This window comes from Mytilus galloprovincialis, chromosome 8, assembly GCF_965363235.1.
Source record: "Mytilus galloprovincialis chromosome 8, xbMytGall1.hap1.1, whole genome shotgun sequence".
Taxonomy (NCBI): domain Eukaryota; kingdom Metazoa; phylum Mollusca; class Bivalvia; order Mytilida; family Mytilidae; genus Mytilus; species Mytilus galloprovincialis.
Genome location: NC_134845.1, coordinates 87,677,757 through 87,690,039, shown reverse-complemented (window position 1 = coordinate 87,690,039; position 12,283 = coordinate 87,677,757). Strand labels below are relative to the sequence as shown.

General features: G+C 33.0%; 1 protein-coding gene across 1 annotated transcript in view; it reads right to left on the bottom strand.

The window, feature by feature from the left end:
• The window catches only part of LOC143042753 (ribonucleoside-diphosphate reductase large subunit-like), a 32,865-nt gene that overhangs the window by 9,687 nt on the left and 10,895 nt on the right, over positions 1-12,283 (bottom strand). Inside the window, exons 7-12 of the mRNA XM_076215207.1 lie at positions 11,665-11,750; positions 10,340-10,481; positions 7,540-7,623; positions 5,780-6,021; positions 1,149-1,350; positions 383-532 (exon numbers count right to left, since the gene is read on the bottom strand). Of these exons, the coding sequence (XP_076071322.1) occupies positions 383-532; positions 1,149-1,350; positions 5,780-6,021; positions 7,540-7,623; positions 10,340-10,481; positions 11,665-11,750 (906 nt within the window). The remainder of the gene's footprint in view (positions 1-382; positions 533-1,148; positions 1,351-5,779; positions 6,022-7,539; positions 7,624-10,339; positions 10,482-11,664; positions 11,751-12,283) is intronic.

The window sequence follows — 12,283 nt, the reverse complement described above, 5'->3', positions numbered from 1 at the left end:
TATTGGACATGCTATTATGTTTTACAAATGACTGAGCTTAACCATTTGTGGTGATTAGGAAAGTAGAGGAACATAGAATGAATGTGTAACAACTTTGAAGCTATGAAATGTGTTTAAAGTATTAAAATTTCAAAGAACTTGTGTTAAAATGGGATTTTTTACCACGAGAAGCTGCATCACGAAAGGATTTTCGGGGTATGCTCATTAACGGAAAAAGTAATCTCATTTCGTATCCCAAAAATTTAACCACACATGTGGAAATGTCACAGCTTCACAATGAGCTACCAAACATATCCAGGTTTAGGATATGGACTGAGCTACAGGGGAATTACCATTACCGCCTATGTAAAAACAATTAAAGATATTGACCCAGATGTCTTACCTCAGGAACAGGGTAATAGTTGACTTCTATGATCTTATTAAGATTCCGTACAATGACTCTGGTCACCATCTTTAGTTTCTCAAAGTCAAATGTTTTATCTGGTTTAACATACATATTCAATGCTATGGATGCCAAATTACACACTGCAACCTGAAAAGAAATGACTCAAATTATTAAATATTTGAGGAAAGTGAAATATCAAAAATACTTAAAGGAAAATTTCACAAGCTCAAACACATCATATGAATAGAACACAACTGTCATATAATGGACACTTCAAACTATCCTATTCATTGTTTTGAAAGCTGATGATTAAGGGTTCTTCTTGTGACAGCTTATAAAAATGATATAACTCTATAAGATTTTTCTTTAAATCGAAAATGTTAATACTTTTTAACAATGTAAACTACTGTAAATTCAGAAACTATTGAGAAAATTGCGACAGGGTTATGATCACAATAATTTATTAAACAGGATTTTTCTCAATATCGCAAAAATTAGAATCATATTACAGTATAAAATAACAAAACGCAGTAATAAATTCATACAATAATTTCTGAAATAACAGTATCCAAAACTTTTAGTCATCCCATGACTGAGGAAAACTAACCTCATCAGGTCTGCTGTATTACACTATTTCTGTTCTCTACAGTTACTACATTTAATGGTTACTACACCCCCCCCCCCCCTTTTTTTCCCACCTTAACCACCGCACAAAATTTGAGTGTGAACAACCCATTAGGCTTTCCACATATTTCTTACTAACCTCATCAGGGCTGCTGTATTCCACAATTTCGGTACACAAGTTACTACATTTAATAGTTCCTAGATTTTGTTGATTTGACTTCCTGTTACAGTGATCCTTGTATAACATGTATGGTGTACCAGTTTCTGTTTGAGATTCTATGATGGCATACCACAACTGTTGGGCTTTAATGGTTTTACGTCCACGTCCTTCCTTTTCATACCTGGAAACATTTTCAAAATATATATTAAACATGCCCTTTTGATTAATTGATTTTTTGTGTTTTAACGCTACTTTTAAGCACCGCTTTTGGGCTATTTCATGGCGGTCAGTTTTTATTGGAAAATGACGCAGTCATTGTTCCATTACTGGCGACCTGAACTTCATTACATTTCTCTGCCTACCGCGCTTGGTTTCGTATTTACTATTTTCTATACAAACTGGAATCTGCTTGTGTAATCATTAATTATGCATGAGAGGTCATTGTGTAGTAATCAGCCAGGAACCAGTTTACAAACTAACTGGTTTCTGCTTGTATTCCACTACACTCGGACAAAGTGTTGTAGTTTGACGGGAACCAGTTTAGAATTTGTAAACTACAAAACGTAATCGGTTATTGTTCATTCCGTTTTGGTGTTTCATACCGACTTTTATGGTTTGAATAAGCTTAAGACCCTTCAAACATTAATGTGATAGGTATATTAAAGACTGTTTTACAAAAGAATGGAACTGTTTTGCTTTCAAAGTCGTACTATAGTGATATCTGTTATGTACGGATTTCCACTCTCACCGGTTAATTTCTTTTTTTACACGTGCTTTTGAAACTTCCTGTTTAAACATCGCAAGTTTTAAAATTGTTTTTTGAGTGAATTTAACTTATTTTAACAATCATGAAGCGTTCCAGAATCATTTTCAAGCAGTTTCTTCTTCTCTTTGATGATGGAAAAGAGGTTTTTCTCAAGAAAATACCGCAAACGATCGCAGAGGAATTGAAACGTACAAGTCAAGTCGGCACCTGGTTAAATTGGCATCTAGTCAAATCGGCACCTATTTGACGTCAATTCGGCATCCAATAATATTTGTTATAATATTTTCTATTCAATTAATTAATAACTGTTACCAAGTACATAGTGAATATGTTGTTGTGTATTTAGGTAAACAACGAAACCAAAGTGAAATTATGTTGTTGTGTATAAAGGTAAACAACGAAGCCCTTACCCAAGCTGTTGTTTTAACAATTAGACAATTATTAAAAAAAAAATGGAAACTATGAGTCCCTTTCAATAAATCAAACTTTCATGCCAAATAATAAGCAAATTTAAGGTGTTTTTTTTTTCCAGTAAAGTTTAAAAAGCATTAAACAAACAATCCTGTAAAATGCTCAACTGGTTTAAATAATGCATAAAAATATCCAATATCTCATGTATTAGTCCAAATAATTATGACGTCTGGCAAGGCTATTTTATTTTTTTTCTGTGACGTCTTCTTACGAAGTTCGTAGGAAGGCTTTCTTAGGAAGGCGTCCCAGAAAAAAATTAACATAGCCTTGCGGTCATAGAAAGGTGTCCCAGAATAAAATTTAAAAAGCCTTGCCAGACGTAATAATTATTTTGACTACTCATATATACATGTATATCATTAAAAATACACCAAAAATGTCATTTAGTTGAGAAAAATAAATATATACAAAATGTACAATGAACACCCAAAAATGTGAAAGTTAGTATTTACATGATTTAACTCTTTTTGCTTAAATACTGAAAAAAATTCAGCAACCCCTTACTCATTTTTACTCTTTTTGCTTAAAATACAGTTAAAATATATATTTAACATGGGTGACGAATTGACTATATCAGGTGTCGATTTAACCAGGTGCTGATTTGTCCAGGTGCCAATTTAACCAGGTGCCAATTTAACCAGGTACCGGTTTGACTAGAATTCTTTGACAAATGTTTGAAATTACCTGAGTTTCATTAGACCTTTGATAACAGTAATAAAAAGATTATTTACTTAATATTTTGTGGTATCAGGTCTGTTCGCACCCAATACACTTTCGCACCTTGCAGGTTCGCACCTCGCACGTTCGCACCCAAGGTATGTTCGCACTCTACTCATTCGCGCTCAATTTTAATTCAAATTCAAGTTGAAAAATTACTGAATGTATTTATAGTTTGGTATGAGTAAAACATTGAAGATTTTAAAGGAAAAACACAAAAGATAATTGTTTTTAACAGCTTGGTCCCTTTGATCTGAAACAACGAAACAATAAAATATAGGAACCAAAATATAGCAATCCACTATTATAACCAAAACATGATAAAATCTATTCAACACACAGAAAAAAACATAGTCAGAATCTCACTTCATTTTGAAAGAAGTCAATGAAACAAAGTTATAGCAATACACTAACCAAAACATGATTAAGAGTTATTCAACACAAAATAAAACGTTGACAAAATACCACTTTAATTAGAAAGGATTATTATTATTTTTAACAATACGCTATCCAAAACATGATTAAGATTTATTCAACACAAATAAAAATGCTGTCTAACTTTATTTTGAGACAATGACAACAATTATACTTATAAGAAAACACTTGCTTACAGAGTTATTAAACACAAAACTAATTAAGATTGGGTGCGAACATTTAGGGTGTGAAAGTGAAAGGGGGCGAACATGAGTGGGCGCGAACGGACCCGGATTCAGACTATGTACCAGTGAGAAATATACAAGCCTTTCTACGGTATTTATTTGTACAATTCAGGTAGTCTTGACCTATTCATTTGTCTTAAAAAAACAGCCAGTTGTCACCTTCACTTCACACACACACATATATACGAATATCAATTATATGCTTACGAGACATGTTGCATTGTTAAACTAATTACGGTATGTGAAAATCAAGACTTGCATAAATACTATCCCAATATTAGAGACAGTGGCGTCATTTTTCTTCAGAGCTTTCAGCTCTTTGATTGGTGGAGGAAGCTAGAGTGCAAAGAGAAAACCACTGACCTTCGATATGAAAACAGACAATGCTTTTCAATTAAGATTTGAGTCCAGTGGGGGTTCGAACTTACAACCTCAGTGTTGTCCTTTTGATGATAAAGGAGAGATGTAAACCCGCTAATAAATTCATGCTCACCTTTGGCGTGTCTTAATCAATTTAAATAAGTGTTACAAATTTATTTGATTACCAATGATCAATGAATACGAGGTCATGGTTAGATGAACACGGCCAGAGGGTCATGTTCATCTTCAAATTAAAAAAGAGTTAGTATGTAATAACCAAAACTTGACATTAGAAAAAATTCCTGTGATATGTCCCAATATCACACAGGTGTTTCATGTCAGAACGATTTCTTCATGTTAAAGAATAAAATACTTAACCATTAATAATTTACTTCTGAATTTGAATAATTAAATAGGCTATTAAGATAACACAAAATACTGATTTCGCAATTAGTGCCTGCCAATAGCCAATGCTGCTCAATTTGGGGCTGGGTCCTATAGATTAAGCTGTAAATAAATGTCTTAGTGCTTGTGTCAATCTTTCATATTGCAGCAGGTTGGTTACCTAGATTTATATTTATAAAAGTTGTACATATATCGATGTAAGTTTGTTGTGTTTGTTAAGAAACACATGTTTACGCTATTTATAGATAGGTCTGTTTGATTGGATATATAAAGTATGCAGGTAGAATTTCATGCATGGGTTATTTGATAGTAGTAAAAGTCATTTGAGTCATTGCAGTCAAGTGTTCTAGGGCCTTTTTTCCAAATAAAAAATAATCATCAAAAATATTTATTTACAGGTTGATAGTCTAAGATCGGTCTCAAACAGTGATGTGCTAGTCAGCGACAGACAATTCTCACTGATATAAAATGAATTGTGTATTTATTACCTGAATAAAAATGCACTTGACTTTTGCAAGTGGCTACTCCCAAGTGAGAGTTTTGTATTAAGTTTTAATAAATGTTTTATATGTTTGGTTGAGGTTATGAATTAGAACATAAGGGATATTTTGCTGCCCTTTTTTATATTTCTCCTGGAATTTTTTCTCTTAAAGTCATAAGAAACCTCAAATTAAAAAAAAAATATGCATGTTTTTTATAACTAAATGGATAGTTTTCATTATACAACTTATGTACATATATTTTTTTCTGAGGAAAATTCTTTAATTTGTCCACATTTAGAAGAAGTTTACTTATTTTTAATTGCTTGCTTCCAGGAAGCAATTCGCCGACATATTTTCAGTATGCATAGTGACCCGAGCGTAACCCTCGTCGTAAAAATCCAATGATCGCAATACGCATGGATCTGTCATTGAAATAAACAAATATCTGATTATACATGTTAAACACGTGCTCAATACCCATGCTTTTTGTGATTTGTTTACTATAAGGTGACAATCGGTAAAACTCTGCTTCAAAACACAGCATTTAATGAGCAGCCATATTTGTTAAATCATAACAAACAGAGAGAAAAAAAATTGACGATTATATGATATATTTGGGAAAATAATGATAAAATCGTGCACAGAGGACTAAGTTTATGATATATACATGCATTGGTTCAAGAATTGGATAAACATTATTTTTCACCACTCACTCGTTTCATATGACTTTAACTAAATAAGCATATTTACCCTGTATATAACTTTTCAAATTCTTCTCCCCAGCAGTCGGCCAGTCCCTTACATTCATGAGGACACATCAGGGTCCAATCACCATTAGATTCTACCCGCTTCATAAACAAATCTGGTATCCACATGGCATAGAACAAGTCTCTTGCCCTCGACTCCTCCTTTCCAGTGTTTTTCTTGCAGTCCAAGAAATCAAAGATATCTGCATGCCATGGTTCAAGGTATATAGCAAAGGCACCTGGTCTCTGAATAAAACAAAATTATATATTTCATCAACATAGTGCTCTAAATTCAGAAATCATTTGCATGCATCAATTATTGTGATAGTTTGAAGGACAGTCCTTTTTTTGCAAGTTGTTCAAGTTGTCTTTCGTTCATTTCTTCAGTTGTGGGATTAAAATCTCATACTACATAAGACACTCACATCCATTTCATTTATAGTAATTTTCTCCGATCCTTAACCCTTTCACCGATTGCTGCCCAGACAGAAGCTACTCTGAGACGATAGCTTCCCTGGCTACTTTTACTCAAGTGGGAGATCTTCATAATAAATGTCAATTAAAACTCGTTTGTAGTTATTTGTGTATTTATTTCATTCACAAACACCATGTTCACAGTTTTGTTTATGTTTTGATAATTTTTTCTTCATAAAATATTCAAATTTTCAAATTTTCGGCATTATTTTTGTGAAATTCTCAAAATTCTGCTTTTTGACCCCAAATCGTAATATTTCAACCCAAAACGGCAAAATTTTGAAAAAATTTATGAGGCTGTACAAATTCCTCACACTTGAACGATGTCCATTCCAAGTGTTTTGTACATAAAACGACATTTTAAGTAAAAAAAGTATACTAGTTTGGCTTCAATTCTTCCATGTTCTTTCAAAAAAAATGTTCCCTCATTTCAAATTCTCGTAAATTCCGTAAATTTCCTTCGATTTTGACAAGGTTTTCAACAAACGGAAGCGCTATGTTTACACTTTCATCCAGGTATTCATCAAAGAAAGATAACTCATGTTTGCACTGTTTTGAGCGGGAAATATAAAAGATGTATTCTGATCCCGGTAAAACGGGACTCATCGTCAGCTGTCTGAAGCGTGAATCCCGGTAAACCGGGACTCGTCGGCGAAAGGGTTAATATGCATCAAATATTTGCCACTGAGGTTAAGTTAACAATCATTATATGCACATATTTTAAGGTGGTTTTTTCGTGTCTGCTAGGTTTTTTTTTAAATTCACATAACTGCTAGAAATCTTTTACATCTTTTGCACTTAATATTTTTCTACTGTATGAAGCTATTTTCCAATAGGTACATACAAGTAAATACATATATTACAAATCTGAAAGATATTAGAACAAGTATTTCAGTATGCTTTGCAAGTATTAATCAATGATTTGGAAGATACTGTAAACAAAATTATTTTCGTTAGAAAAAAAATAATGCGAATACAAATCTTCGTGAATATGTAAAACTTGGATTGTTCCTTATTAAACTTTATCTAGTTAATCAGAAAATCGCGTAATTAAACAGCTGCGAAGTGGACTAAAAAGGGTAAAACGTGAAATAAAGTATCCGCGAAAAAAATAAGTTGGTTGACAATAAATCAAATCTTCATTTTCAAAGAAAACTTTCAAAACTATACTAGAAAACAAAGTTATGAGATAAAGTATAATCAATATTGTGGAAGATCAACTAAATCTTTCATTTTTATCAGGAATTTTTAAAACAATACAAAGAAATTGAGAACACTTTGCCTTGTTACCTTATTGCCTCCTTGGTCAACATATCTGGCTGTGTTGTTGTAAACTCTTAACATTGGCAACAGTCCGTTTGAAATTCCATTTGTCTACAATAAAACAAAAAAAAACAAAGTTCAATATATTTAGATATAAAATAGGTATATGTTCATTTAGTCTTCAAATATGTGTATTTTGATCATACAAGAAACTTCATATTTACAGGTTAATTTTTATCCTGAAAGTTGAAAAAACTTTTCCATCTTACGAAGAAAAAAAATTCTGTTGCCAACCTTATGAAAATCGACACATATTTCATGTGTCTACTAATGCATCCTGTTTGATAAAAACAACTTTTACTCAAAAAAGAATTTATAAATTTTAAACAGAATAAAATTATTGTGCAACATTTATTTTCTTAACCCTTTCGCTGATGAATCCCGGTTTACCGGAATTCACGCTTCAGACAGCTGACGATGAGTCCCGTTTTACCGGGATCGGAATATCTCTTTTATGTTTCCCACTCAAAACAGTGCAAACATGAGTTATCTTTCTTTGATGAATACCCGGATGAGAGTGTAAACATGGCGCTTCCGTTTGTTGAAAACCGTATCAAAATCAGAGGAAATTTACGAGAATTTGAAATGAGGGAACATTTTTTTTGATAGAATATGGAAAAATTGAAGCCAAACTAGTATACTTTTTTGACATAAAATGTCGTTTTGTGTTCAAAACACTTTGAATGGACATCGTTCAGTGTGAGGAATTTGTACAGCCTCGTAAAAATTTTCAAAATTTTGCCGTTTTGGGTTAAAAAAATTACGATTTGGGGTCAAAGAGCAGAATTTTGAGAATTTCACCGAGATAATGCCTAAAATTTGAAAATTTGAATATTTTATGAAGAAAAAATTATCAAAACATGAACAAAACTGTGAACATAGTGTTAGTAAATGAAATAAATACACAAATAACTACAAACAAGTTTTTATTGACATTTATTATGAAGATCTCCCACTTAAGTAATAGTAGACAGGGAAGCCATCGTCTCAGAGTAGCTTGAGTCTGGGCAGCAATCGGTAAAAGGGTTAAACAAGTTATACTGTTGAGGCTATTCCAGAAAAAATAATGTTTGACATCACTTTTTGTTTGTGTAAATAGAACTACCCAAACTTTTAATTTTCATTTCTAACAAAATCTATTGCTTCATTAACCCTTTCAACGCTATACACGGCATATGCCGCGATGACGTACGCCGTTCGCCACTGCTATTCGCGGCATATGCCGCGATGAAAAAGGATTTTTCATAAGGACTCTTAAACCATTCGGTTTTCATTCGGGTTCTCTCTAATTTTTCCTCGTTTGAATCTAGGATATGCAAGGTCTCATTTGCGCTTGAAATCCCGACAATTTTTATAGTAAAATCATGCAGTAGAAGGAAAATAGAAGGAAAATAAATACAAATATTTTGACAAATGCAAATGGCGGAAATCGGAAACGAAGCTGTAAATATGGAAAAATTTCAGCATTTCCTTGGCGAAACTTACAACGAGGATTAGTTAAAAGGTTTCTTGTTATCTCAATGTGTTTATTACATAAAATTCGTGTGGGAAATATGATTTGATCGATCATTACGAGACGTAGAAAAAGGGGGGAAACCGGAGGTTGACTGAAATTTTTTAGGACGGAGCTATTTATTTGTGCCACGATTACATAAAACGTTATGTATGGTACAATACGCTACGGAATCGGGCAACTGGTGTCTTCTTTACAATATGGCAGATAAAACAACAAAATAAATGAAGACTAAAAGTAGTTTTTATTCAAAATTCAACACAAATGTAATAAATTACACCTTTTACCTGTTAATTACCTGAAAACGCAGGTAACCTGATAAAAATTTCAGTAAAATAATTGCCTAACATTACAGTTCATGCTCTCCTGAGCATTTTTCATGCAATAACTTTCTCTGTATCTCATATAATAAAAAAGATACAGCAGTCTGAAAAGGAAAATACTGTTCTAATGAATGTACTAAAAAAAAATGCAGCAGCAGCAGCCATTTTTCTATTTTTTTGTGTAGCGTTGAAAGGGTTAAAAAATTTAAAAAACACTGAAAAACATGTAGTTTCCAAACCTCCAATACAATTTTTTTCCTAAAATAGACCTTACTTCAAATTAGCAAAATACCATGACATTCTAATTTCATATAGTTTATAACAAACTTCTATTCTGCACATGAAACAGAAGGGCTATTCCATTAAAATGTATGTGGGAGGGTAGGAAGGGACTTTTGAATTATCCCTAAAACCAGAACGTTTTTTTTTTATAGATAATTTTGCATAATGGTAATGGAAACTTACTGAGGCCACATTTAAAAGAATGTCGGTTTCCCCTCCCCCGGATCTACCCTTTGTAAACAGACCAAGAAGGCAGGTTCTTTTTTTTTTTTTTTTTTTAACTGAATGTGATTGTCATAGCATGGTCACATGAATGGTTTGACTTGTCCAATCCAGGCCACTTATCAGTTGTTTGTGCTCAATTTGAGTGTATTTATTTAGATTATCAATCCTTCTGCTTTCAAGCACTTTCCAAAAATGGAAACATTATTTTCTGGAAAGAAAAAAATAATTTCGATTTTTTTGTGGAAAATAATTTTTTGACCCGGGGGCTTATTTTTGACCCGGGTGGGGGAGGGGAAACAAACATATTTTTAATTTTGGCCTGAAAAAGACATATGACCCACATTCAATAAGTAAACTTTCCTTCCTACCCTCCCACATACATTTTAATGGAATAACCCCAAGACTATTCCAAATATAACTATACCCCAGCAATGTAGCTTCCTGTAGCTCTTATGTTATGTACATTAAGTCCTATCCCGCCTGCTGATTTGGATATAAGGGCACATTGTTTCAACGTGTCGTAGATCCCCTCAATACTGTCTGAATGCATGGTCAATAAGAAACAGCTGAAAAACAAAATTGACAATACAATACAAGAATCCAGTTACTGTGGACTAATATTCGTTGGATACTAATTTTCGTGGATTTCAAGGGTACAGGAGAACCAGGAAGTTTAACGAATTACATATTTTTCTTATTTAAGGAATGTATGCAGAACTAGCCAAAACAACAAAATAAACATCCACGGATATGCAAGTTTTCCTCAATCCACAAAAATTGGCACCCAAAAAAAAACAAGTGAAACTGTGAGCTACTGCTCACTGATGATACCCCCGCCGCAAGTGGATAATTTTAATAGTGTAAAAATATGCAAGTGTTCGGTAAACAGGAAGTTGTTGAGTGATGAATCTGAAAACGCATCACACGGTATAGCTGACTTGTATAAATCCTGAAACCAAATTTCAGAAATCCTTGTATTGTAGTTCCTGAGAAAAATGTGACGGAAATTTTCTACTTGTTTATCATGTGTAAAATAGTACAAGTGTTCAGTAAACAGGAAGTTGTCGAGTGATAAATCTGAAAACGCATCACACGGTATAGCTGACTTAGATAAACCCTGAAACCAAATTTCAGAAATCCTTGTATTGTAGTTCCTGAGAAAAATGCGACGAAAAATTTTCATGGGACGGACGGACGGACTGACTGACGGAAGGACAGACAGAGGTAAAACAGTATACCCCCCCTTTTTTAAAGCGGGGGTATAATGAATCCACAGTAATTCCTATCATTTAGCATCTTATTCAGAAGTCACTTATGCTTCAATTTTTTTTTAATGAAATCATAAATCTGTTTCCATAGGAATTATATATCCATTTTCAGTGAGCAATGAAATTTATTCAGAACACTTATTCTAAAATTCACTTTATTTACAACTCATGTAAAGGACACATGTACTTGAAAACCTTCCACTATAATGGGATAGTCCAAGGAAAATGCAGATTCAACTAATTTTTTTATTTAAGATGTTAAAATTCTCAAGCAAAAAAATGATGAAGTCTAAGAGTTTGCTACCAAATGCATAATTGTATATTTTTAGCCACAAGCATTTGTTGATTACTTAAAAATATCTTCTTTCTAGCATTTATAAAATTGCAAGCAATATCACCTTCTCTAATAAGGATTCATGAAATTTCTCGACTTTTTTTCTGTCTCAATTTCAATCCCATTTAGAAAATATACAATATTCACCTTGACAGCTGGGGTCGACATGTTCCTGCATTGAACAAGGTTGGTGAGGCATGAGTGAACCATTTCTCTGACAACAAATTGTATGTCTGAAAGAAAACAAAAACATCTGATTTTTACGGCAAACATGCAAATTCCAAAATCATGATTATATTGGTAGTTAAAATCATTAGAATTAATGTTGCTAAAAGTGGGAATGACAATTTTGTGCTAAACAAAAATGTGTTCCCAGTACACGGATCACAGTATCATTTCTATGTTCAGTTGACCATGTAATTAGGGTAAAAACTTTAATTTGGCATTAAAATTAGAAAGATCATATCATATCATAAGGACCATGAGTTCAAAGTTTGAAGTTGATTGGACCAACTTATTAAAAACTACCTTGACCAAAAACTTTAACCTGAAGCCGGACAGACCAGAAAAACATAATGCCCCTCTACTATTGTAGGTTGGGCATAAAAAAATAACCGCTGAAGAGATAAATAATTGAAATGACTTGGGAGGGTCTGAAAATGAGGGTCTGAGACATGGACACCAAGGTAGGTATGAGTGTATTTTGTATTTTTGACGATAAATATTTTCTACACTATAACGATCATCCAATGAATATTTACCTAGT